The sequence below is a fragment of the Octodon degus genome, unplaced genomic scaffold (assembly GCF_000260255.1).
Source record: "Octodon degus isolate 3935 unplaced genomic scaffold, OctDeg1.0 scaffold00104, whole genome shotgun sequence".
Classification (NCBI taxonomy): Eukaryota; Metazoa; Chordata; class Mammalia; order Rodentia; family Octodontidae; genus Octodon; species Octodon degus.
The window spans coordinates 3,449,256-3,475,467 of record NW_004524680.1 but is presented as its reverse complement, the minus strand read 5'-3'; the positions used below and the strand labels follow the sequence as shown (position 1 = coordinate 3,475,467).

The 26,212-nt window shown below is 53.6% G+C and overlaps 3 protein-coding genes across 9 annotated transcripts in view; 2 read left to right on the top strand and 1 right to left on the bottom strand.

Moving 5' to 3' along the window:
• Window positions 1-8,382, top strand: part of Spatc1 (spermatogenesis and centriole associated 1) — a 29,800-nt gene extending 21,418 nt beyond the window's left edge. The window contains exons 2-5 of one of the 2 annotated variants that reach the window (XM_023723945.1): window positions 548-1,192; window positions 1,303-1,797; window positions 1,925-2,064; window positions 7,496-8,382. In XM_023723945.1, the coding sequence (XP_023579713.1) occupies window positions 548-1,192; window positions 1,303-1,797; window positions 1,925-2,064; window positions 7,496-7,825 (1,610 nt within the window). In that variant the 3' untranslated portion in view covers window positions 7,826-8,382. Of the gene's footprint in view, window positions 1-547; window positions 1,193-1,302; window positions 1,798-1,924; window positions 2,065-2,147; window positions 2,207-7,495 lie in introns of those variants that run through there. The other variant, XM_023723946.1, reaches the window with a different exon arrangement.
• A 2,882-nt stretch (window positions 8,383-11,264) lies between these two features.
• The window catches only part of Oplah (5-oxoprolinase, ATP-hydrolysing), a 29,089-nt gene continuing 14,141 nt past the window's right edge, over window positions 11,265-26,212 (bottom strand). Inside the window, exons 1-27 of one of the 5 annotated variants that reach the window (XM_023723873.1) lie at window positions 23,116-23,370; window positions 19,477-19,700; window positions 19,210-19,401; window positions 18,656-18,755; window positions 18,452-18,575; window positions 18,148-18,343; window positions 17,894-18,059; window positions 17,666-17,804; window positions 17,516-17,583; window positions 17,113-17,378; window positions 16,845-16,957; window positions 16,585-16,755; window positions 16,276-16,413; window positions 16,048-16,186; window positions 15,804-15,916; window positions 15,449-15,600; window positions 14,640-14,800; window positions 14,468-14,569; window positions 14,209-14,383; window positions 13,211-13,395; window positions 12,963-13,109; window positions 12,726-12,860; window positions 12,420-12,569; window positions 12,156-12,313; window positions 11,927-12,087; window positions 11,706-11,803; window positions 11,265-11,446 (exon numbers count right to left, since the gene is read on the bottom strand). In XM_023723873.1, coding sequence (XP_023579641.1) covers window positions 11,300-11,446; window positions 11,706-11,803; window positions 11,927-12,087; window positions 12,156-12,313; window positions 12,420-12,569; window positions 12,726-12,860; window positions 12,963-13,109; window positions 13,211-13,395; window positions 14,209-14,383; window positions 14,468-14,569; window positions 14,640-14,800; window positions 15,449-15,600; window positions 15,804-15,916; window positions 16,048-16,186; window positions 16,276-16,413; window positions 16,585-16,755; window positions 16,845-16,957; window positions 17,113-17,378; window positions 17,516-17,583; window positions 17,666-17,804; window positions 17,894-18,059; window positions 18,148-18,343; window positions 18,452-18,575; window positions 18,656-18,755; window positions 19,210-19,401; window positions 19,477-19,700; window positions 23,116-23,350 — 4,155 coding nt within the window. In that variant the 5' untranslated portion in view covers window positions 23,351-23,370 and the 3' untranslated portion in view covers window positions 11,265-11,299. Of the gene's footprint in view, window positions 11,447-11,705; window positions 11,804-11,926; window positions 12,088-12,155; window positions 12,314-12,419; window positions 12,570-12,725; window positions 12,861-12,962; window positions 13,110-13,210; window positions 13,396-14,208; window positions 14,384-14,467; window positions 14,570-14,639; window positions 14,801-15,448; window positions 15,601-15,803; window positions 15,917-16,047; window positions 16,187-16,275; window positions 16,414-16,584; window positions 16,756-16,844; window positions 16,958-17,112; window positions 17,379-17,515; window positions 17,584-17,665; window positions 17,805-17,893; window positions 18,060-18,147; window positions 18,344-18,451; window positions 18,576-18,655; window positions 18,810-19,209; window positions 19,402-19,476; window positions 19,701-20,067; window positions 20,197-20,222; window positions 20,312-23,115; window positions 23,371-26,212 lie in introns of those variants that run through there. The other 4 variants (XM_004638886.3, XM_023723874.1, XM_023723875.1 and 1 more) reach the window with 4 other exon arrangements.
• Exosc4 (exosome component 4) overlaps window positions 20,374-26,212 on the top strand; it is an 18,912-nt gene continuing 13,073 nt past the window's right edge. The window contains exons 1-2 of one of the 2 annotated variants that reach the window (XM_023723883.1): window positions 20,374-20,635; window positions 24,872-24,936. In XM_023723883.1, coding sequence (XP_023579651.1) covers window positions 24,913-24,936 — 24 coding nt within the window. In that variant the 5' untranslated portion in view covers window positions 20,374-20,635; window positions 24,872-24,912. Of the gene's footprint in view, window positions 20,636-24,015; window positions 24,110-24,871; window positions 24,937-26,212 lie in introns of those variants that run through there. The other variant, XM_023723884.1, reaches the window with a different exon arrangement.

Below are 26,212 nucleotides of genomic sequence, written 5' to 3'. Positions count from 1 at the left end.
TCTTTCCCTGTAAGAAGTATGTGCTGCTTTCACCCCAGTAACAACAAAGTGGAAGTTCTAAGCTAAATTGCCTCTTTACAGAAACAACTGTGCTTCCAAAGGACTTCTCCCCAAGTGTGTGATCGTTCAAGATCTCCTCCAGAACACATGGGAAATGGACTTCCAGACCCCCCCCAGAGGAACCCAGGGGTCCTAGCTGCCCTCCTCACCCTCCAGTCCCTGCTTAGGTGGACTGTGTGTGCGCCCTGGGCTGTATCAGGCTCTACCTGTTCTGACCCCTATCACCCCCTACCCCAGCTTGGCTACCTGGTAATCCTGAGAAACTCCTTTCCTGGGTGATGGGTCCTCAGCTTAGTGCAGGGGACATGACTGAGGGCTGCAATGGGACCCAAATCCAGGGTCCTCCAAGGTGGGCATGGAATAGACCTCTAGCTATCCTACAGGTCATTGCCCTGACACTGTAAGAAGTGAGGCAGCCCAGCACCTTGTCTAGACCCTTCCTGCCCCTCCCTTGCTCCTCTCTCAGTGCTCTCTCTGTGTCTCCCAGGTGTCTTCTTGTCCCCATCCCCAGCAGCAGCAAATGAATCAGCCCTGGAAGAAGTAGGGGTTGTGGCCCTGGCACCCCTGGTCGACATGCTGAGCAGCCCACACCCCAGCCCTACAGCTGGCTCCCGCATGAGCCCCCTGACCGGCCCTCTCAACATGCTGCTTTCCAGCCCAGCTCCTGGGTTACAGAGCAGTCCGTTCTCCAGCATCCTGAGTGGCCCCATGAGCAGCCACATGGCTGGTCCTATGACTGTTTCTCCAGGGAGCACCCTGGCCAGCTCCCTGGGCCTGCCCTCCACTGGTCCCCTGCCCAGCCACCTGATGGGTCCCATAGCAGTATCCCCTGGGGCCACCCTGGCCAGCTCCCTGGGCCTGACCTCGACTGGCTCCCTGCCTCCAAGCAGCCCCCTAGCAAACCCCCTGGCCACATCTAAAAGCAGCCCCCTGATGGCCCCTGGAGCAGGCACAGTTCCTGTCTCTCTGAGCAGCCCCCTGCTCACTTCCACCGCTGCCCCTATAGGTGTCTCACAGAACCTTCCAGCCAACCCCATGAGCAGCCTTGGGCTGCGGCTGGCCGAGCCACTCCAAGGAAGTCCTTCTGGGCCCCCCTCCTCAGTTGGGACAGGGCATGCAGCTATCTCCAAAGGTAATGGGCAGGGCAGGGGTGCAGGGTGTCCCGGGAGGGCCAGTCTGTGCTCTTTTCCTGCTACTCCCTAATGCCCTTCCTCTCATGTTTTCCCCCTCCCAAATCACTAGCACTCTCCAGTGAACACCCACAGCCCACTCACGAGCCAGAGCCCCTCAACATGCCGTTTATGGGCACAGCCCTCCCTCCCTCTGCCCCTGTGGGTACTGTAGCCACACCTGGTCCAATGATGGCCTTCTCCTATGGCACCTCAGATGCCCAGACCCAGCCGAGTATTCCGCAAGGACAAAAGGTTCCTGTTTCAGTCCCCACCTCCCTAACCAGCTCCCCAGCTGGTAGAGTCCTTAACCCTACCCCTACCCCTCCCCCCCAAGCTTCTGCCAGCTGTATCCCTTTGAGCATTACCCATTCCACCTCTCGGCCACTGGCCACCTCCAACTCTCCTCCACGAAACCCTCACACCCCACCTCGCGCCACGTCCTTCCCGGCTTCCATCACGGACACCCGGGGTTCACGTACCACGGAGACAAACCGGAAAAGCATCCTGGAGTTGGAGCGGAAACTGACTCACCGCAAAACTAGCAAATTCCCTGATGGCTCCCGAGGTCAGTGACATCACAGGGCTCAGTGCTCTCCTGGGGGCCCCCAGGCCATCTACCCTGATCCTCCCTAGACTGCTAATGTGGTCCCCCCACCCATCCCCACTCAGCTGAGACCTCCTGTCGTCTCCAGAGTCAAAGCAGCTGACCTGGGAGAGGCTAGTGGGGGAGATCGCCTTCCAGCTGGATCGCAGGATCCTGTCCAGCATCTTCCCAGAGCGTGTGCGCCTCTATGGCTTCACCGTTTCCAACATTCCTGAGAAGATCATCCAGGTATGTGGTCATCCATCTTCTTGTTGCTAGGGGGCCTGCAAGGATGGGGTGGTGTGCTGGCCACTAAGGGTCCCTCCCTGCAGTGACGCTAAACATGTTGGAATCCAAGGGGGGCCCTGCAGTGGAGGAAGCCCAGTGCATCCATCCCTGCCGTCAGCAGATCTCTGGGATCTCCAGAGAAGACCAAGGTAGGGAGTCTCAAGAGTGGGCAGGTAGCTCTCCACCTTTGTCACCCCTGTGGCCTTCAGATGGGTGGCCCTAGTTTCCAGGGGCTGAGCCAGGAGACAGGCCCTGGAGATGCTGAGCAGCTGGCAGATTTGTCACGTGGGACTTCATTCCGGTGTATTCCCAAGGTGTTTAGCTGCCTTCTCTGGGAGGGCTGGAGCACATCTCCACATCATTAGCCACTATGTGTGACAGTCCATGGGAGGTCCGGGTCTGCACTGCACTGGACACCACAGAGCAGCCTGTGAATCCCCTGGAAGCTCCTTCCCAGGCAACATGGGGCTGCTGGGGGCAAGTTAGCGGGGGCACCAACCTGCTTATCAGTCACTGGGCTTCTCTTGGGAAAATGGTCTCACTTGTGTTCCTAAACTCTGCTTCTGTGTGCATGAGGGTGAGGTCGGGATGGGGGTTGGGGGTGGCACTGGGGTCTGAACCCAAGGCTTTGCACTGAGCTACTCAGCACTTTTAAATTTTTTTTTATTTATTTATTTATTTATTTATTTATTTATTTCGTTTCTTGGTACTGGGAATTGAACTCAGGGCCTCTTGCTTTCCAGGTAGGCACTATGCCACTGAGCTATGTCCTCAGCTGTCATTTTTAAATTTTGAGACATGGTCTCACTAAGTTGCCAGATTGGGTTCAAAGTTGTGATTCTTCCATCTCAGTCTCCCAGAGTGCTGTGATTATAGGCCTCTGCCACAGAACCCAGCTCCCAGCCATTCCCCATCTCACCCTTTTCAAGATGAGATGGAATTGGTACTGGGAATTGAACTCAAGCCCTTTCATTTGCCAGGCAGGTGCTGTGCCACTGAGCTATATCCCTGACCCTATATTTAATTTTAATGTCAGAAATATTGACCTTTTCCCCTATTGTTTGTAAACTTCATGTTTTGATGTAAAAATCCTAAATAAACTACTTAGACACAAAACTGCCCAGGGGCCAGGGAGATAGCTTAGTAAAATAAGCACTTGCCTAGCATGCACAAGGGCCTGAGTTCAATCCCCAGTTCTGGAAAAAAAAAAGCCCAGAGTCAAAATAAACAGCAAAATAATACACAAATAATAGGAAGTAGGGAGATTATGTACATGTGTCAACTTCCCACAAGAAATATAAACATTATACACTATACACATGTACCAATGAGCTAAATAAATTCTTCCAATAGCTGAAAATATTCTACATTTTCCATATTCTATTTATTCTGTGTTTTTCTGAAGTGTTTGGAATCTGGTATTTTCACTTGAATCTGATTTCTTCCCATAATTGATCATACTGGATGGTGTAAAAGGGGCATTCCTTCTCCTGAGGATTGACAGCCCTCATCTAGCCTCAGAAGCCAGCAGGACTCAGAAGGCCCAATATGTCAGGAAGCCTCCAGACCAGCATGCAGGCAGAGTGCAGAGCCTCAGCTAGTAGGAGTGAAGGGACAGCCTAGATAGAGGTGAGGATAAGGGGCAGCAAGATAGGCAAGGAGGGCTATCTTGATAGGGCAGGTGAGAGCTCCCTCTGAGATGCACAGCCAAACCATGGGAACTTCACAGGACTGTACTAATGTGGCCATCCAGCCAGCCTTCCTGGACTCGCAGATGTCAGATCCTGGCACGACCAGGACACAGCAGGACTGGTTGCCCAGAGCCTACCTCAGTTTCCACCGAAACCTGCATCTGTGTGGGCTCTCCAGTCAATCTCACTCTCGCCCACGCTGACCTCATTATGGGAGGTCAACAGAGTTGGACAGAGTTGGGCAGGCCCCTTCTTGCTCTTCTACATCAGTTGGCTCTTCCCTTCAGTATGAGTTTGAGCATCAGTTCATCAAGTTTCAGGGGAAAACTGGTTCAAATCTTGAGTAGCTTTACATTGGTTGATGGGTTAAGGTATGCTGATTTGTAGACCGCCATCTCTGCAGGTCATCATCCTCAGCACCTTGTGGTTTATGTTGCTATGTCAAGGGAACCCTCTGGTGCAGTTGCTGACCCTCCATCGCTGTCCAAGACCACCACCACTCTCTTGCAGTGCAGACTGCCCAGGGTAATTTAAAACTTGGCAAACACATTGTAGAAACATAATTAGGTTTCTAAATTTTGGCATCTGATGTCTTGTTGGCAAAGACAACACTTGATTATAAGCAAAAGTCTCATTGTCTCTATAGAAATTACTGTGAAAAGAAGCTTCTTGTGTGAAAATGGACATTTAAATGGAAGTTGATAACTAGAGATAGGCTGTGCCAGTACCCTTCTCCTGTGGTTCCTTTACCCTTAGCATAGGAGATACCACCTAGGCTGTCACAGCACTAACAGGTGACTCTTTATGAAAAAAGAAGAACAGGAAAGAGCAGTGTTTCTCAGTGTCCGAGGAATGCAAACCAATGTGGCACCCTGTGAACCCCATTGGCAACCTGATGCTAGACACTCTGCCCAAGAGATTCCATCACTACTTCCACACCCATCATCCCTCTATCAGCAGTGGCTAGCACTTTGGCCATTATATCCTTGCTTCCCAGAGACCCTCATTCTTCTTGGGAGTAGCTGTTCTAGGGCCCCACTTTAGAGACCTGTTTTTCAGGACCTAGACTCACACTTAAGAGTGGTTCTCTGTAGGCTGCACTTTGAATTAATATCTAGTCTCATTTAGGAATCATAAATCTACCTCCTGGTCTCCAGCCCATCCAGCTGCCTAGGGACCAATTGTTGATCCACATCTGCATCTGTCCAGGATGCCTCCAGGCCAGCATGCAGGCAGAGTGTAGAGCCTCAGCTAGTAGGAGTGAAGGGATAGCCTAGATAGAAATGGGGATAAGGGGCAGCAAGATAGGCAAGGAAGGCTATTTTGATAGGGCAGGTGAGAGCTCCCTCTGAGATGCACAGCCAAACTATAGGAACCTCATGGGACTGTACTAATGTGGCCATCCAACCAGCCTTCCTGGACTCACAGATGTACGATCCTGGCATGACCAGGCCACAGCAGGACTTCATTTCCCTTCCTCAAAAGTTTGTTTTTCTTAACTCCAGTGCCAGTGGCTGCTAGACTCCCTAAATTCTATTCAGATCTAGTCATTTACTTCAGGACTGCCATATAACGTTAGGCCACGTGACTGAAAAGCTTGGATTGAGCCCCATTATTCAGTGAAGACTCACTGCTGACTTTTCATTGACCCTGGGCATTTTTTATGAGTTTGTAGTTATGGCATGTTTTATAAGCCAACTAAAAGCATTCCTACTGGTCACACCCATCACTTTCTATGCAGTTACAAAGATCTCCTCTATGGAAAAATGTTCTGTGCTCTGTTCTCAGCACCCTAGTCTAGGAGACCCTGAGTCCAGCTGTGTCCATGTGGGAGGAACAGGGACAGTGTAAGGAGGGTCTGGACACAGCCACAAGTATCTAGTGCCCCTTGCTGCCATTCACTGGCCTGCTAAGAATATTTTGACTTCTGCAAAATGATTTGGTATCCAGAAACCTTGCCAAACCCACTTTCTAGTTCTAATAAATTGTATATGGTCTTGGCTTTTCTTTCCAGCCAATACAACTATTATATTCCCTTTTAATCAAATATATTTAAACTGATATGTAAGAACAAAAAAGTGCAGTATTAATGAGATGCCATATGATATGTGAATACACGCACACATTGTGCAATCCTGTTACTCATAATGATCTTAAATCTTTCTCACTCACTCTCTCTTCCTCTCCCTCTTTAGTGCTGGGAATAAACCCAGGCTCTTCTGCATATCAGACAAGCTGAACTACACCCAAACCCTGAATCTCATTTCTTTACTTAGCATATAGTAGCTGATACTTAGATTCTTTGGCAGAATACCCCAAGTACCAGGTCATGTGGACAACTCTGTCCTGTATCTACTTGACAAGAACACAGTCTTCCCATTAAGTGTGCAGTGTATTGCAGGCTATTCATCAGACCAATTCTTAGGCAAATCAGTCAGTGTGCTTGGTCGCAGACAACAAAATCCACACTAGCTGATGTAAGTAGGTAACAGTTTATTGTACATGTTCAGGTTAGCGATGCTCCAAGATGGATGTAAAATTGGGCTTGTTGGTTGTACTGCCCAATCCCAATAAAACAAGGAACTTTCCTAGGGGACACTCCGCTAACCCAGGAGAGCATGCAGGTACCTAGTCAGATGTCCCCAATCTGTCACAGATGCAGCTGAAGAAATAGTGTCTTACCAGTCCTCTACTTCAGATGCTCATCTGTATGTGGAAGTTTCACCACCCTGTCATGTTCACCTTCCTTCCAAAAGCCATGTGCTTTGGTGCAGCAGAAGCTGGAAAAAAAAGATGTTCAGCTTCCATCCTCTTCCTATCTGGGGAAATAGCTCAGTTGAGTAAGCACTTGCCTGGCAAGCGCAAGGGCCTGAGTTCAATCCCCAGCACCAAAAAAAAAAAAAAAAAAAAAAAAAGAAGCTCACTTAATTTTAAATTGAGCACCTTGGCCATTTTATGTTTTTTTTTTTATCTTCTTGGTTTTAAAAATAAATACATATAGGAGAATGAAGTTTCCTCTAATTAGGAAGATAACTGGTACAACAGAAGCACTTAGTAGTAGTTAGAAAGGATCTTTGCCTGATGAAGTTACTGTCCAGTTGGGGGTACGGTGGATGAGAAAGTGAGTAGAGACCAAATCGGTGCCACTGAGCCCCCTGTCCAGGCACTGGGGCCCCTAGGACCCACAGTGCTGGGGACAGGGGCCCCTCTCAGGATGGAACCCAAGACAATGAAGGAGGAAGCCTTCAGAGGAGGCAGAGAGGCAGCAGGCCGAGGAGCCAGGAGAAAGCCTGGGAAAGACCCATAGACTCTGGGACCAGGCAATTCTGGAGACATGCAAAGCCTCATTTTTCTTATGCCTCCAAATTCTCACCTATTCCTTCTGGTGGCCTCGTTCCAATCTCAAATATCTGCTGGTAGATAAAACAGGCCACAAGGATATGTCCTTGAGGAGTTTTGGGGAGCCACTGGCCCTGTGTGGGTTGGATTGAGCTTTGGGGGCTTTTCCCTCAGGCTTAGCCACCCGGGCTCCCATACCCTACATTCCCTCTGGCCTCTTCCCTTGGACCTCCTCCTTGTGCACCCCCTCAGATTGTGGCCCACCATATCCAACTCTCCAGCCACACTTACCCTCTAGTCCCCTTGCCTGCCTGTGGACCAGGATGAGGTCAGAACGTCTCTGATGGCCACTTTCCCTGCAGGCTTCTCTGAACCCCAATGACCACAAGCTGGATGAGGAACTGTGCCAGACACTCACACAACGCTATGTGAGCATCATGAATAAGCTGCAGAGTCTGGGCTATAACGGACGGGTGCATCCTGCCCTGACGGAGCAGCTAGTGAATGCCTATGGTATACTGCGTGAGCGGCCAGAGTTGGCTGCATCCGAGGGTGGCTCCTACACTATGGACTTCCTGCAGCGGGTGCTGGTGGAGACAGTGCACCCTAACATGCTCACTGATGCATTGCTCCTGCTCTCCTGCCTCAACCAGCTGGCGCATGATGATGGCAAGCCAATGTTCATCTGGTGACACTGGCATCTGGCTGGCCCAGGCTTGCTCTACTCTGCAGTCCTGTGCACAGCCATTAAATCTTCCCACAGAGGCTACCACTGGACCCAGGCTGTTCTGGGGTGCTGCTGCCTTTGGGTGGCTTGCCAGACTCCTGAAGCAGGCTCCTTCATCATGCCTGCTGTGAAGTTCCACACCCATACCCTGGAGAGAGCTCTGCAGCAAGGCTTGGAAGCTGGCTGCACATCAGAGCCCCCAGATCTCCTTTCCTTGGTGGTGGAAGCAATGAAAACTCTGAGGTTCGGATCAAGAAGAACAAAAATTGTGAAGGAGTGGAGCAGGCTGGGAGGGGAGTCCCTTCCTCCATGGTAGGAACTAGGGTGCAGGGAGCTTCAGGGCCTAAAGGACAGGAAGGCAGTAGAGGGAAGAGAGCCAGAAGACAACAGTCTCACCCTCCCGGGCAGAGGACAGTCAGGGAGATGCCAGCCCCTTTCCAAGATGCCCAAAGTCTGGAAGCCTGGAGGTCCTGGAGCTCAGAGCTGGAGAGGGGCTCAGGCACACGGGCTGGATAGGGAGGAAGCACAGGAGACGAAAGGGGGACTGGAGTAGGACTGAATACTGGTGGTGACCTAGACTAAGATGGGAAGGACTGTGGGTGGTATTGAAGCTGAGGGGTTTAGACCAGGATGGGTTGGGGGTGGAAGAAAAGAAGGGAGCATGGGAAAGCCTAGAGTGCCCACTGGCCCACAAAGCAGAAAAGGGCAGCCCCTGCCTGAGGGAGGGGGCAGGGCTGGGCTAGGGAGGTGCTGAGAAAGACACCAACTGAGAAGGGTCTGAAAGCACCAGCAACTGCCAGCCAGGCTGGCAGGAGAAGCCATAAGGTCTGGGTTCAAACAGGAGTCCTGTCAACTACAAGGTGAACTCAAGACAGAGGGGTGTGGAATGTACTGAGGCTCTCGGCCCGGATGCCAGGCCCCAGGAGCTTGCTGCCTTCTGTTCCCCAGCCCCCATCCCAGTACTCCAACAACTTCAGGGGATCCAGTCAGACAGCTCAGCCTCTGGCTCAGTTCCTGGGATAGTCAGGGCAGGACTTGTTCCAGCCTGACCAGAGGACAGCCAGAAGCCCCTCTCTCTCCTTGGCAACCTGGGTGGAAGGCAGTTCTGATCCAAACCTGCAGTATCACTTTAAAGGCATTTGGCTGAGAATAATGGTGCAGGCCTATAATCACAGAACTTGGGAGGCTGAGCCAGGAGGATCACCTAGTTTGAGGCCAGCCTAGAATGCATAGTAAGACCTTGTCTCAAAACTAAACACAATGATGATGGTGATGATGATAAAAAGTATTTGTACCAGGAAGATTGAAGGGTGAGTGTTGGTTTACTTCTGGAATTAGAAAGGTGGGCATCCAAAGGGAACAAGCAGGGCCTGGGAGTGGCAGCATCTTCTAGAAACCTATGAAACCACTGCCAGAGAGTGCTCAGAGAGTGGTTTCTAGCTGGATGGCATGCCCAGGAGGGGGCATCATAGGGCAGATCCAAAGTCCCTACTCTGCAGTCTGCAGAGTGGAAGCTCTTATGAGCCAGCCTTTTGGAGGACTGTGTAGAGCAGTGAGCTGCCTCCCATTGGCTTTAGGTCTTTGCACTCAGGAGCCAGAACCTGCAGTGCTGTGGAGAGGTGGTCAGGGGATACCTGGGGAGCCTGAGGCCCTATCTGACAGGTGAGGAGCCAGGTGCAGCACACTGTCCTCCTCCTAGTGGTCCTCTACCTGCCCACACTCAGAGTGTGTGCCTGCACCCCAGACTCTACTTGTATAGTGTAGAGCCCTTCGTGTCCATCTGTAGCTTCAGGGGTGGACAAGACAAAGAGTATCTCATGTAGGGCTGGAAGCCAATCTGTGCCTGCTCCTTGACAGACTGGTACACTTTAGCAACCTGCTGCATAGGCACAGTATGCTTGTTGCCCTGCTGGCCAGCCTGTGGCCTTTATTTTGTGAACTACCAAATGCAGCCAGTTGTGGCCTGCAGTGCTAGGTACAATGCTGATGGCTTGGGTTACCATGACCTGGACTTTGCACGCCTACAAGAGTTGTTTGATCTCCATGCAGCCCAGTGTTGCTGCATGATGTGGACGCGCTGTGTGTGCAGCTTGGGACCAACTTCAAGCTGCTAGGCAGAAGGCTCCTCCTGGTCTCACACTACCTGCTGCTCCACCACCCTCTGTTGTTTCCCCAGTGCCTGTTAGGAGAATGCACTGGCCTCCAAGGGTCTGCTGTCCACTAGGACACAGGCCCTCCCCACCCCATCACTGGGTGCTCAAGTGGAAAGGAATGAGCCTCAAGGTAAAATGGTCAAATGCTAACACTGGAGGTGTAGCTAGCTAGGCATCGTGGGTGGGTGTCTCACTGAGGGGCTTCTACACCACACACATGTGAACACACCAACTGGTGAGCCCTGAAAAAGGGCCCTGACCTCCCAACCTCTTCTCTCTATGGCAGCAGCAGACCCCTTCCTGCATCTCTGCTCCCCACCTCCTAGTCTATTCACTGAATCCCGATGAAATGCCCTGGGGGTGAACAGATCAGCATCTGGTTGGGGGCCATGTGTCCCTAGGATGATCTCACTGCACACCCCCAGCCCTAAAGGATGAGCCTTGATGCTACACATAGCTGTCACTGCTGGACACCTAGGTCATGCAGTCTGAAGGCTGCTGGGTGATCTAAATTTCATATATGTGGTTTGTTGATTTGCTTAAGACAGGGCTGCACACGCATTGCAGGGTGACCATGAGCTCACTCTGTATCGCAGGCTGACCATGAACTCGCAGCAATCCTCCTGTCTCAGCCTCCTGACTACTTGCTAGGTGAGGTGAAGTTCTGGGCAAAGCTGAGCCAAGGCCCCTCTGAGCACATGTGCGGGAGCCACTGTGGCACAAGCTCCTCAGCTATTTCAAAGTCCTCTGCCAACTAGTTCCCTAGGCCCTGGTACTGTGCCTGGGTGAGAGGCTGGAAGTGACCCATCTGGGAAGCTCCTGCTGAGTCCACCCTCCTCAGCCCCTTAACAGGGTTAATCCCAAACACATGCAAACCTCTGGAGATGCTGCAGAGATGAGTGGAATTCTAGGAGCCAAACAGCAAGGGATACCCTGCCCTGGCTCATGGAGCAAGAGAAAGATTGCCACCTCTGCAAGGCAGGAGCCCTGCTGAGACCACCCAGCTAAACCCTAGCAGGCCTGGTGATTGGACAGTATCACGTTCCTCAAATGCCAGCAAAGTGTGGCTAGATCGGCCAGCTATGGGACCACCTCTCAACCTAACTCCTGCCCTAGGAAGGTAGAACAGGGATGTCCAGTACAGTCCTGGCAGGGCTCATGGACCATTCAGTATCTGCCTGACCCTAGCACGCAGACCACAGGTATGGCAGGTGACAAGACCACAGTGCAGAAACAGCCATACCCCAGAACTAGGAGACTTAAGGAAATCTTTATTGTGGAGGTCTTCACACAGCCTCCTGGGCCCGGCGGTACTCATAGACACTGCCACGTTGGGAGAAGGCTGGAAATTGTGGGGGTGAGCCAGGAGGTGGGGCAGGGTCTTCTGGGTTCCCGTAGCCCCCACCACCAGGGGTGTGAAGGCAGAACACATCCTGTGGAGGACAGGTATAAGTTCAGAGTAAGCATGCCCTGCCCCCAGCCAAAGCAGTACCTGTCCCTCTAGACCTCTTGAGAAGCCTAGTGAGCAACAGATTCTACCAGTGCAGTAGCACACACTTGTAATCTCAACATTCTGGGAAACTGAGGTAGAGGATCATAGCAAGTTTGGGCAACAGTGACTTACAAGTCTCCAAGGGACTATAACTCAGTAGAAGGCTGAAGAACAGAAGAGAAATAGCAGGCGACTCTTACCCCAGGGTACACAGTTACCGATGTTTTTGCACCCAGATTCACTGTGCGCCCATCCTTGCGGATCAGCAGGTTTAGGCCACAGGCACCTGGCTCACCACCTTAGCGGGAGGCAAAGTACAAGAGTGTGTAGGGAGGTAGGAGAGCTGGGGAGGGGAGACCCAGCAAAGTCCAACTTGGAGCCCAGATTGGGTCCGGAGAGGGAGGGGCTGGGAGCCACTCACCGTGGAGGCCATAGGGCCTGAACGCACGGCGCTCAGTCAGCACAGACAGCAGGGCTTCCTCACGAAAAAGCAGCTCTCGGACTACACCATCACCACCATGGAAGCGGCCTCGACCCCCAGAGTTCGGCCTCAGCTCAAAGCGCCGCAGGATGACAGGGTACCTGCACAGACAGGAACTCAGGTCAGCCAACTGCACTTCCCCCAGCTGCCCACCCCTCACCCTGCTCACCGGCTCTCCAGGATCTCAGGGTCAGTGATGCGTGTGTTGGTCATATGGCTATGCACACCGCTACGCCCATGCCAGCCAGGTCCTGCACCTGCACCTCCAGCCACTGTCTCGTAGTAGCCCATGCGGGCATTGCCCAGTGTCACATTGTTCATGCAACCCTGGCAAGGAAGTTGTCACTGCCCTTGGCTGCGGTGGGGCATGTACTCCCTGTACTACTAGCCAGTCTAGCAGCCCCAGAGCTATGGCCACCCCACCCAGCTGTACCTGGGAGGCTGCACAGGCCCCAAAGGCCCCCAAAATGACATCCACCACACGCTGCGATGTGAGAACATTGCCACCCACTACTGCAGCCTCTGGAGACGGGTCCAAGATGGAGCCTCTAGGAATCACCACACGCACAGGAGCCAGGCAGCCCTGTGTGCAGGTAGAAGGTAGCCAGGTGCAGTTAGAATTGATCTCTCTGGGGTTCTAGCCCCTGAAACATCTAGTCTCCACCCACTCTTGATCAGCTGGGGGCGGTTTTGCCTTGGTGAGGACCTCCCACATATCATATACCACGCCCCTACCAACCTGGTTGAGTGGGATGTCACAGCCCACAAGACAACGCAAGCAATAGATGAGGGCAGACAGTGTTATGGCTCGAGGGGCATTGAGGTTGCCAAACACTTCAGGCCCAGTGCCACTGAAGTCAAATACAGCACTGCCCTGCAAGGAAGAGGGGCAGGAGAAGGGAGAGCTCAGCATCTCTGCAGCCAGCAAGGCTTCTGAGGTCTGACAGTCTCTCCCCACCTCTCCAATAGTCCTGACCTGACTCAGATTGATCTGCACATGAAGGCGGATGGGGGAGCCATCATCCATGTGGTCCTCTGCAGACACCTCCAGAGGCAGACCCTGGGCCTGCCGGGAGGTCCCAAAGGCCCGAAGCATGTCACGGACTGCCAGCTCAGCATTTGCCTGGCAAGAAGAGATAAGCTGCAGCTATGCCACTTTCAGGGTAGCCCAGCTATCCTGAGACAGGCTTAGCACTGTCCCCATGCACCTGTTCCCAGACCCACCTGAATATGGCCCATGTAGGCCTGTACCACCTCCAGGCCGTACTGCCCAATGAGCTCCCCCACCAACTGGATGCCCTTCTGGTTGGCTGCCACCTGAGCACGGAGGTCTGACAGGTTGTCATGCAGGTTCCTAGTTCCACTACAGCCAGAGATCTTGCCTGGTGCCCGCAAGGCCTCTGTTACCGCTGGACAGATTAAAAAGCACTGAGCCAGCCTCTACATCCTGGGCCACCTGTTCCACAGCCATTGCAGCCCCCCATGTTGGCTTTCCACAGGCTCCCCACCTCCCCTACTGACTTAAGTTCCCTGAAAACCTTCATGGCCCAGCATCTCAGGTCACCCTGGGCAGGCAGCTTTGCCAATGGCCTCACTGGTAAATGGGGGCAAGGGGAACACAGGTTCATCCCTCAACAAACCCCTCCTTCATCTCTCCTTCCCCTTCTAGGTCCCTCTTCCCTCTCTGGGCGGAGGGGGGAAACACTTCCCTGACACCTTCCACTTGCCCTGCCCTCAGTCACTGCTGCCACTAGCCTTCAAGACTTCCAGGCATCTGCCCTACCCTCCATACTACAGGATGCCCAGATCTAGGCAAGGATTCCCTTTCCACCCTGGAAAGCAGTGCAGATCTGCTCCCAGGACCACTCTGCACCTAGGGAAAACTGACTCCCCTCTAATCTGGCTCATGAGGCCCCAGGGCCACTGTGCCCCCTGCTCCATGTTTGCACTGTCCCTCTATGATCTATACCCTGGCCCCAGCTAGCTCCTAATGATCAAGGATTTTGTGTTGGCTGCACTGAGAGTGGCCATTGGTGTTCTATTCCAACCCTCCTCCCTGCCCTTGTTACTTCCCCTCAACTTGGGACACCTCTCTGGCCTCCCACATCTGTGACTGCCTGGTAGGGCTACCACCTGTATCTCAGAGTCGGCACAGCCTGCTGCCAGTAGCAATGGCGCATCCCAACATGATAAGCCCCATCCTGGTCCCCACTCTTGCTCACCCTCTTCTTGGAAGACACCCCCTTGGACCAGCTTAAATGACAGAAAGACAGCACCCTCTTGTTGCAGTGTGGTGGAGTGAGGAGGCATGGAGCCTGGTGTAATGCCCCCAATGTCTGCATGGTGCCCTCGGCTGGCCACGTAGAACACAGGCTGTGACTGACCTGGCCAAAACACCTAGCAGGTAGAAATCAATAGTCAGCTGCTAGCTGCCTTTCCCCCCCCACCCCCACCAAAAAGTTCCCAGGCAGCACTCCTCACCGGTGTAATGACAGTCAGGTCAGGAAGATGGCTGCCTCCTGCACTGGGATGGTTGCTGAGTAGCACGTCACCAGGGTGGAGGTCAGCCCCCAAATGCTTGATCTGAAACCAGGAGGTAGGTGAGTGGGGGAGGGGAAGTAAGGGTAAGTGGGAGGTGCGGGGGGCACTATACCTGAAACTGCACAGTCTCCTGCATGGCTCCCAGGTGCACAGGGATGTGGGGAGCATTAGAGACCAGCCCCCCATCAGGCCCAAAGAGGGCACAGGAGAAGTCAAGGCGTTCTTTGATGTTCGTAGAAATAGCTGTGCGCTGTAGGATACGGCCCATCTGTTCTGGGGACATTGAGTAACCAGGCACTCAGTGGCCTCATCACCCACGACATGGCCCCAGAACATGGCCCCAGAAACTGGAGGAGTAAGACCCGCATGGCCTCCGGTAGTTTGTCCCATGTTCTGGGGAAGACCAGGGTGGCATCAAGCCTACACTGGCAGTGAAGCTGCAGCCAATGAATCTTGGCCTTTTGTGGAGCGCACCAGATTTCTCTCCAGCCTGCCTGAAGCTCCTAACCAGAACCCAGGACCTCCCTTCTGCCCTCTGCCTTGCCTGGCACAGCAAGAACCTAATTTCTGGGCACAGACACTGACCCTCCAAAGCACCTGGCCTAACTCCAAACAGGTGAACTCACTGCACCAGCCTACTTTCTGTTCCTAGATATGAGGGACATGAAGACTCTTGCCTTGCCTGTAGCCTGCTGTTGTAGCAGGTGGTGCCATCCCAAACCCAAATCCACCAGCCCTGTCACCAGCATGGATCCTTCCCTTCCCCTTGGTCATGCTTTCCCTTGGTATACAACTCCCATTACATTCCTTGTGAGAGGAGCCAATGCTACCAGCTGCCTCATCTGTGCCTAACCTGTCCAGTATGCAGAACCCCTATGCCACAAGCAGCTGGCCTGTGGGAGGAGAGCAATGGCCACTCACCAGCAATGCTCATGAAGCGATGTGAGAAGATGGATAGCTGGATGGGGTCAAGCTTGGTGCCTGCTGCGCTGGGGGCCTCAGCACCCACAGAGATGCGGATATCCCCCGTCTCAATCACTTCTGCCTGGCAACCTGGCTCCACGAGGATGGTACTAGGGGTAGGCATTACACATGGGGGCTGAAAGGAGCCAGGACAGACCCTTCCCAACCAGGGATCCCACTCCCTTGACCAGGGAATACCCCAACATTAGGATCCATGAAAATCTCAGGCTTCTGAAGCCTTGAGCCAGAGAACCCCCAAGAGACCCCACAGTTCACCTCTTCAAGGCTCCAACCAGGCCAAACCTCAGCCCACCTGTTGCTGTCAATGATGAGGCAGGGCCCATGAAGCTGATGCCCATAGCTCAACTCTCCTAGCAAGTATACAGGTGTCTCTTGGTAACCCCCCTCGAAGTAGCACTGAGTCACCTGCAGAGAGTATGAAATGAGCCAGACTCCTAGATCCAGTACCTTCCTTGTGGCCCCTCAAGAGGGCTTAGACTCCCCTTTAACCCTATGTCCCACAGATGTGGGTGACCAGTATAAGCCAGACCACCAACCTTTTCCAACCGAGGAGGACCAGTCTGGGGTTTGGCGGCATCCTCCAGATGAAGACCACTGCGGCCAGTGCCCCTCACCCGCACATTGTCAACAACCACAGGCCGCTCAGGGATGACAAAGCCAAACTCTTTCATGTACCTGTAACTCACCCACCCAGGAAGCCATTAAGGCAAGGCAGCTAGACCTGCAGGGCACCCTCAGCCTCCCAGGATAAAAGGCTTATGTACCTCTCCACAAAGGCTGTCCCAAAGTCACCAGCCCGAGGAGAGTGGGCTGTGGCTGGATGCTGATGAGCAGATACCATCAGGGCGCAGTCAGTGCCCTGGTAGCGCAGGTGCAAGAAGCTCTCAGTGCTAATCTGGGACCTATGGTAGACAGAGGCATTCATTCAATGGCCTTAAGGACACCTGTCCTGCTTTCTTAGGTGCTCAGAGTTCCAAGATCCTCCTTGACCATTGCCCTGAAGGGCCCAGGACCACGTGGAAGGTTGCTGAGCAGTAAGGAAGGTCCTCTTCACAGCAGCCCTGGGAGCCCACCTGGGAAAGCCCTGGGCTTGCAGGGCATCCACACACTGCTCTTCCAGGTGACTCAGCCTCTGGTCCAGCTGCATAAAGGTCTCAGGTACATAAGGTAGAGAGCAAGGCTCCTGTGCCTCATGTACCACATCTGCCAGGGCCAGTCCCAGTGCTGACAGCAGCCCACTGTGCCTGAGAGGATGGGGAGGACAAGGTGATGCAAAGCCAGCTCCCACAGTTCAGGAGTACATGCCCACCAGTGCACCCACGCCCAGACCCACCTGTGAATGTGCACAGTGTCCATGCCCAGGGCCCGGGCAATGGCGCAAGCATGCTGCCCACCAGCTCCCCCGAAGCAGGCCAGCACGTGAGCTGAGGGGTCATGGCCTCGTGCCTGGGGATCCAGGAGGGGTCAGTGACCTTTCCCTACTCCACCTCTGTCCAGCCCCCTATTTCTCACCCCTGCTGGGCCAGCTAAGCGGGAGGTATGAGGGAAGGGCCAGGGCTAGGCTGAGACAGGCAAGTAAGAATGACTAAAGGTTGGTATACCTGTGTGAGAGCACGGATGGGCCGGCACATGGCCTCATTGGCCACACGCACAAACCCCATGGCCACCTCCTCCAGGCTCAGCGGGGAGGCTGGGCTGGGGCCACTGGTCAGGAAGCTGTTGACCTCAGTGGCCACACCCTCCAGGGCCTTTCGGGAAGCCTCAGGAGACAGTGGCTGGTCCTCTCCCGGCCCAAAAATACAGGGGAAGGAGGCAGGCAGCAGGCGACCAAGAACCAGATTAGCATCTGTCACTGTCACAGGGCCCCCTAGGAGGCAGGCACAGTCTGGAGATGGGGGCCAAAGGCAGAGGGCCAGGAGTGGGCAGTAGAGATGGGACTGGTGTGGGGAGGGCCTGGGGCAGTTGGAGGGGACAAGGCCCATGGGAGCAGGCGTGAGCTCTTACCTTTGCGATAGCAGGCAGGGCCTGGATGAGCACCTGCTGACTCGGGCCCAACCACGAAGAGGCCAGACCTTGGGAGATGGAGGACTGCAAGTGAAGTGGGGCAGGAGGAAGAGCTGGGGGTCTTGGCCAGGTGAGGGGATAAGAGCTGACCTGAAGAAGAGGCGCGAACCTCCACCAGCCGCCACTGTGTTGATGTCCAGCTGTGGGGCTTGGAGAGTGATACCAGCTGTGCTGGCCTCAAAGACATGTTCAAATTCCCCAGCATAGCGGCTCACATCTGTGGATGTACCTGGAGCAGGATGGGATACTAGGGAGTTACCCAAAGAATCATGTGCCCAGCTGAGCCTCCCCAAAACACCTATGTCAAAGCCTTTATACCTCCCATGTCAAAGCCGATGACAGGCTGACCACCCTCTAGCTGGTAGGTGGTGGCTGAATAGCCAACCACACCTCCAGCAGGTCCAGAAAGCACAGCTCGGGAGCCACTGAAGGCGTTCATAGGTGCCAGGCCACCATCAGAGCGCATGAAGAGCACCTGTACGTCCTGTGATGGGAAGGTGGGAAGTGAGGTACTAGACTCCAGGGGCCTAGGCACAAAGGCAAGGATGGAGTGGGGTGCTCAGGGGCCTTACCTTTAGCTGGCCCTGGAAGCCACAGCGGAAGCTCTGAATGTAGCGCTGGATGGTAGGTGTAAGATATGCATCTGCACAGGCCGTGTGTCCCCGAGGAACAATACGTACCATTGGCATGGTCTCCGAGGAAAGGGACACATGCGTGAAGCCCAGCTCCTGAGCCAACATGCCCACCTGCTGCTCATGCTGAGCCCACCTATAATAGAAACCCAGGGGCACACTGTATTTCCCATTGAGGCCCTGTGCCCTCCCACCACCACTCCAGGCCCATATCCCTCTACCCACAGCGTGATCCCCTGCTCACGTGTACGAGTGCATGAGCACCACGGCCAGGCTCCGGATGCCCCGGGACAGGAGTCCTTCCAGCTTCCCACGCAGCGACCCCAGGTCCACAGGCTGCTGTACCTCCAGCAGGTCCCCTGTGCGGCCTGCAGGAGCCCATGACCCCCAGTCAAGGGCTGCCAAGATCTGCCCACCCCAGACCCACTGCCAAAGGCAGCACCCACACCTTTGACAGGTGACCCAGTACTTGGCTCGCCGCGGTGTAGCACGACACGCTCTTCCACCTCTAGTACCTCTTCATACAGGACCTCTGGCATGGGCACAGCCTGGGGGCAGGCAGAGGCTCAGGGACACCCAGGCCTGAGAATCCTTTCAAAGTCCTGTGTGGGTGGGGCAGTGCAGGCAAGGGAATATGTCCCAACAAGCCAGCAGGCAGGCCCGGGAATGATACCCAGGGAGCAGCATCTGAGAGGAATGTGGCCAGCTCCCCTGCCCCTATACAAGATGCTTCTTCTAGACCCAACATGGGTGTGGGTTCCACCCCTAGAACAGGGCTCATGGGGTCAAGAACAGGGCATGGTATTGGCAGGACAGCGCACCAGGAGCCTACTCTGAGGGTTAGAGGACACAAAGTCCAGCTGGAAGTGCCCAGAAACTTCTGTCCACTAGTGTGGACTTGGCCCATCAATAAGCCTCCCACCAACAGCCCTCCCCGAGTCACAGCAACCCTGGGTGTAAAGGCCACACCTCCCAGCACCCTGCTACCGTGGGAGCGCTCACCAGGTCAAAGAGGTTTGAGCGAGCCTGTGTGCCAATGTGCAGCAAGTCTCGGAAACCACGTGTCACCAGCAGGGCCACCCGTTCCCCTTGTCGCTCCAGCAGAGCATTCGTGGCTACAGTGGTACCCATGCGGATGCTGGCAATGCGACTGGTGTCCAGTGGCTGGTCCCGGGGCAACAGAATGCCCCCTTCCTGGGGACCACATAATCAGCATCAGGCCCCAAGCCAGGCTCCCTGCCCAGACCCCTTTCCTCTGCCCAGGCCCACCTGCTCCAGGATGCGGCGGATGCCCTCTGTCGGAGCATCTGCATAGTTGGCGGGGTCCTCTGAGAGCAGCTTCAACACTCGCACACGCCCTCCTGGGCACTGGGCAAAGACGTCCGTGAAAGTGCCACCGCGGTCAATGGCAAAATGGAAGCGGCCCTCTGGGCTACCCATGATGGTGCAGCGGGTGCCTAGCAGTGGTCCCTCAACTGGTAGGCCTGGAAGAACTGGACAAAGGAGGCTGTCAGCCAGCAGGAGGCCTGGGTCATGTCTGTGTGGGGCAGATCACCAAGCAGAGGCTCCACTGGAGCCTAGGCACCGCTAGAGCTACAAGATCAGTTCCCAAGGTGACTGAGCAGAGCCAAACCCCAGCTGATTAGCCTACCACCCCCTCGCCCCCATCTCCCCAGGTCTCAGGATTCTGGCTGGCCTGAAAGTCAACACATGGGGCAGAGAAGTAGGTGTCACTGGACCCTGGAGCTCTGAGGTGGGGGACCAAGCTCTTTTGGCACGAAGAGTATCTGGATTGGGGTTTGGGCAGTGGGAGGAGCCCCTGCCTCTCTCTTCCCTCAGCCTTCCCTGCCTGGGCCTTACCAGTTCTGGGGACCAAGCAGGGCCTGTGCAATAAAGGGGTGGAGCTGGGACAAGCCTGCAGTCCTGGAGTTGGCCTGAGAAGGAGTGGGGAAGTTGACAGAGGAGGGGTGGGGAAGGCGTTGGCGCAAAGGGCAAGACCCCTGCGCAGGGCCCACCTTGAGGAACTGCTCCAGGTCCCTTGGGTTTGTCCCGAAGCTCGCAGTCCCGCTGGCCCTATCCTACCCCGGGGAGGGGCCTGCCGAGCCCTCCCCCTGGACAGCCGCGCACCGCCCCACACAATTGGTTGCGTAAGTCTGAAGTCCCGGGCCTGACCAGGCACCTCCCGCTCACCGCCAGTAACAACCCTGGCACTGAAGGCCTGAGAGACTAAGCAGGGCTCAAGGGCACCTTGGCTCTAGCGGCTGTGCTACCCAGCGTACGTGCCTGACACCAACCTCCCCGTGCCCAGCTAGAGAAACTGGTTACCCCTAAGAAGCAAGAACCCCTATGTGCTCTGACTGCTCTAAAGGGAGCCAGCGAACTGTGGTGAGTGGCAATAGCAGAGGAATGAAGCAGGCAAAACAAAGAGGTGAGGTAACCTAACCACCCTGGAGTGAAACACCCCACCCCACACGCCTGTTGGTGACCCCCCAACACACACACCCAGGCCAGGGGCTAGCACTGTAAGGACAGGGTGAGGGACAGAAAGGTGGATGAAGGAGGCACCCAGGCAAAGACTGCAAGTGAGGTCAGGGCTGGTTTCTGATCTAGTTGGCTCTTTGCTGTTACTCCATGGGAATTATGCCCCAGGAAAACACGTTCTCCTGAAATGGGCTGGCTGACCCTCTTGTACCAGTGCTAGGCCAAATCCCTAAGCTTACTGTGACATCATCAAGGAAGTATAGGAGGATTTACACGGTAAGCAGAGACTGCCACCTGATATCAGCTCCAGGAGGAATCCTGACATATGAGCCACCTGGACACTGGCTGGGCGTACTCTCACAGTCCACTAAACAAGAGGAGCAGCTGGGACACTCAGCTGCTGTGAGGTAGCCCTAGTGGAGCAGCTGTTGAGATCTGAGTGGTCAGCTGAGCTCACCAGCCTGACCTAGTGTACCAGCCTGATGCAAGAAGGCTAGGACAAACCATAGCCCACATCTCCCATCATCCCTGGTGGCCTTCAAGAACTGCTTGGGCCTAAGAGGCCTGAATGGAGTGGACTAGCTGTGTGTTAGGGTAGCACCCCAAGCTGCAACAAAGCTCCTCAGGTTCCTTCCAGAAGCCTAGGTCTTTCTCCCTGTGATAAGAGATGAATGAACAGGCAAAGAAAGACAGGATTCAGAAGGAAATGGACCCAGTGCCCAGTCCAAGTTGCCACAAGACAGATGAAAGAGATGTGACTCAACAAGCTGTGGCACCTGACCTTTCAACCTTGCCTGGTTACTACCTTTGGCTACTCCTATGACTTGTTTCCTCCCTAGGTCTTTTCACTGGGTTCCCCTACTCTACAGGCTTTCTTGGGCCAAGCAAGGTGGGCTCCAGCCCCCTACCCCCATCAGGTACTGAACCCAGCAGCAGACACACATATCCTACTTCTCTATGAAAGAGGAGCTGGCCACTTCCAGGTGATCACCTATCAAGGGCAGTGCCCCCCCCCCAGCCTCTCTACTGATTTGGCACCCTTGTGTCTGGCTGGGGCCTGAATTATCACAGTGCAGCCAGGATGCAGAGGTTCATGCTGCAGTCCCAAGCTGCTGTGGTAAGCAGCTGAGGGCTCCCAGCACAGACCTCTTAGCCTTCCACCCACTCCCTATCCCCTGGGTGCTCCTACCCTCTCATTCCCACCCAACCCCAACACAGCCTCTCCTCAGTCCATGACCATTCAGCCACTGCCATCTCCTGCCATGTACTCACACAAGCTGCCTACCTATGCCCTTACCCCAAGTACTCTCACAGCCCACAGGTGTTACCTCAGCCCCACCCCACCTCTGTTTTCATTCAAGGGATTAGCTCCTGTAAGCTCACAAACACATCTTCTAAGGGCCCTGTCCCCACTACCCCCTCTAGCAGCACACAGTGGCTCTGCTCCCCTTGGAGATGCTCCTTGAGGTCTCCAACTTCCTGTTCCTCTACCTCCCAGGCCTCTCCTGAGCCCTCTCCACCAGAGATGCTCTAGTACAGACTGAAAAAGGCCCAGAGCACCAGTTCCTGGTCCCCTCTGGCAAATCTCACCTTCTACCTTCTCTCCACTCTTGCCTCCTGGGAGCATCTTGCCACCTGCCCTACCTTGCCACTTTCTGGCATGCCTGGTGGGGTCTCCTCAAGGTCTCGGGCTTCCCCTTGGTAATGTCCCACAGTCCCACAGCAGGGATGAAATTCAGGCCTTATAGGACCCACTTACCTGCCCATTCAAGTCTCCCCTTTGCTCTGCCCGGACAGACCCTTCCCAAAGCATAGCATCCATTCTCTTGAAATTCCAGGGTTGCCTCCGATTGGGCCCATTCCAGGAGTGTCTCCCTCTTCCAGCACTGGAGCCAAAGTCACAAGCAACCCTCACACCTCCTTCTCATCTGGCACAAACCAGACTTGCCAGAAGTCCTGTTATTTCTACTTTCGTGTTATATATTCAGAGCCTAATGATGTTCACAGCCCTACCCTGGCCTACCTTCTATTCTTTCTCTTCCCAAGTGGGGCTGTTTCCTCCCCTCATCTATTCAGGGAGCCCAGAGAACACAGGGTGACAGAGTCTGCCCTCAGGTCCCTCAGGCCTGCAGTGACCTCTGCACCAGAATGTTGGTCTTACAGCAAACTCACTGCCACCTCAGGACCTCTGCACTGACTACTGGCCTGGAAAGTTGTCCCTCCCACCTGGTGTCTCATTTTGCTTCAGCTCTGCTCAGATGCCATTTCCTAAGACATATTGCCTCTTCCCTACTTAAGTGTACTTCCTGAAAGAGCCCCCCACCCTTTTCCTTGGTCTTGCTTTATATTCCTCTACCTTCCACCAGTGCAAGTCATACTCTTGCAACAGGTACTTTTGCCCAGCATCTGGACGGTGCTACTACTCACCTCTCTCAGCATCCTTGAATTTGATTGTTCGGCGCCTGAGCACCCGAGGACTGGCAGCCACATCAGCCAAAAAGCTCGAGCTACAGAAGCCTAGGCTGCTGCCCCTGCTCCTGAGGACCATCTTCAACTCCTGGTTTTCTTGGATGAGCTGCACCAGCCGCCGCAGCTCCTCATTCTCCTGTGCCAGCCTCTGGATCTCTTGCCGCAGGCCCTCATAGCTGCTGAGGAGGGACATGCCCAGCAGCAGGACATGCAGCAGGCTGGCAGCTGGCGGCTAGGCAGAGACAGCAGAGCTCGCCATTGTGAGGTCAGCAGCTGGCCCAGTCCTGACATTCCGCAGCTTCACGGCCAGTTATCCTAACCGCTCTGAGCAGAACTAAGCTGACCTCTGACTTCTGGTCCTCAGCCCTTCATCACCAGTCGTGCCCAGCCTTGCCCCAGGCTTATGGTTCCCTCCAGAAGCTCTTACTGGAAAATGGAAGCTTCTTTGTCCCAGCCAGGCCTGGGTGTATCAATAGGGGAAGAACGGGGACCCATCCTACCCATCCACCTGGGCTGGCCACTGGTCACTGGCCACAGCCTGTTTGCCTCCATGGCAACACAGATCTAGGCAACTGGGGATGGTTATAGTTGCATAGCACCAAAAGGAGTCAGGGAGGGTAGATAGTAGACTTGAACTACAGGTAGAAATGTTATGGTCCAGTGACACAAAACAGTAGCAACCAGAGAAGATCAGTGTCTGAGGCTGGCTGAGCCAAGGGGCACACCAGGCCTGGCAGTGCTGATAATACCACAAGGGTGTGAGTCATAACAGCGTCACATAGAAGACCTAGCAGGTTCGCAGGTGCCCTGGAGGAGGCACTCCACTCAGGCCACTATGAAAGAAGTGGGTGGGGAGAACATCAGGGAGCAGCCCCCAGCCCCAAGGCTGAATACCTGGGCATGAGGACAGGAGATTCTCGAGGCTGGAAGACCTGACTCCAGGATGACAATGGTTTGCATTTTAGTTTAGTTTTTGTTGTTGTTGTTGTTGTCTGTTTGTTTGTTTGTTTGTTTAATGCCCAGCCCTATTTAGTACTTATGAGACAGGGTTTTTCTTGGCTGCTACACTGGCTGGGCTCCAGCTTGCAATCCTCTTGCCTCAGCCTACTGAGTGTGACGGTTACAGGGGACCGTCTTTCATCCATTTTTTAAAAATGTATTTAGGGGGCTGGTGAGATGGCTCAGTGGTCTAAAGCACCTACTTAGAACAAGCTAAGTTAAGCAAAAGCCCAGGGACCTCGGTTCAATCTCCAGCACCACATGCCAGCCAGCCCCGCCCCCTAGTGGGCTGAACTGGCCACACACACACAAAATGAATAAATAAATTAATTAATTTTTAAAAAAAAACCTCAATAAACACCTTTTTAAAAAAAAATGTATTTAGGACAAGGTCTACAGGGTCTCACTACACAGATTGGACTCATAGTAATCCTTCTATTTTCAGCCTCCCAAGCGCTGGGATTATAGCCACATGCCACCACACCCAGTCTCCAATTTGTTTTATGGTGGTTCTGGTAGGGGTTCAAATAGGGTCTTGCTCTGTAACCCAGAATGGCCTCAAACTTGCTGGGATTATAGGTGTGTGATACCACAGCTGGCTCTAATCTGTCTATTAATGTGATAATTCTGTGCACCCAGTTTTGTGTGTTCTCATATTCCATTAGTAATTGTCACTTATTTCACATGATCATTTCCTTTTGTTCTTGCTTGGTAGGTAGAGTTTCCACTTAACTTCTTGGTTTTCTTGAGATTTCCATGTCCCTTCCAGGCCACACGAAACGTAGGTAAGAGGTCCTATGACGACCAGGAGTGAAAAAGCATTGATCAAAAGTCACACTCCTGGTTTAGGTGCTATTACCCTTGCAGAAATGCAGTAATGACTATTATTATTATTATTATTATTATATTTTATTATTTTAGTACCAGGGATTGAACTCAGGCCCTTACACTAGCCAAGCAGGTGCTTATGCTGCTGACCTATATCCCTAGCCCAGTAATGGCAATTTAAATAAGTCCTATAATTAGAAAATAACTGCAACCCCAAGGTATAGAGTTTTATGCCCTAAAAGAATGACAGGCTCAGTGAGGTAGTGTTCACAACAGACCTGACAGTCAGAGGTAGATGAATTCAAAAACATCCTCAAGGCTTCCCAAGCCACACACATACTCTGCATAGTCCCCAGCACTGTGAAGATAACAGACTTTACTTCCACAGTTTGGGAGTTAGGTTACTGCCAGAGCCAAAAAATAATAGGAGACCATCTTGGTGGGCCTGACCTCATTCAGTGAGCCCCTCAGAGGACAGGTCTCTTCCTCCTGATGTCAAGATAAACTCCCTGCAAGGGTGTTGCTTGTTTGGTGGAGATGTCACAACATGAGAATGGGACCGCCTCTAAGAGCTGTCACACCAAACACTGAAATCCTTGTCTTCAACAAGAAATCTTTGAGAGGACCAGGGGAAAAGACTATCACATGTAAGACAACCCCAGGAAGATCAATACTTGGCTGTTCACTGAAAGTGTAAAAAGAGAAGATACCAGTATGATACTCTCAAAGGAAGAAAAAGATCTTAGCTGGGCATGGTAGTGCATATCTGTAATCTAAGCACTTGGGAGGCAGAGGCAGGAAGATCACTGCGAGTTTGAAACCAACCTGGGCTATAAAATGAGCTCAAGGTCAGACTGAACTTCATAGCAAGACTTTGTCTCAAAAAGACGAAAGACCCCATGAATGAGAATGGAAAGAACCCGCCAAATAGGGCAAACAATTAAACAGAGGAGAATAAGAGGTATACAATAGTAGTCTTTCAGTTACTCTTTTGTGTTCAGCAGCAGAATGTTTCCATCAGCACACTCTACAAATGGACTTCTCTTCCACCCCATGGGTCATGATTCCACTTGAGTCTACAGGGTGGATTTCAAAGAAATAGCTGTAGCTTAGTTCCACAAGTGACGCCGAGCCACCAGTAACTGTCACAGTCATTATGCATATCCACAACACACTAGAACTTTGTGCGATATCCTATCCTCAAACTGTTAGAAGTGCTGGTCATTTA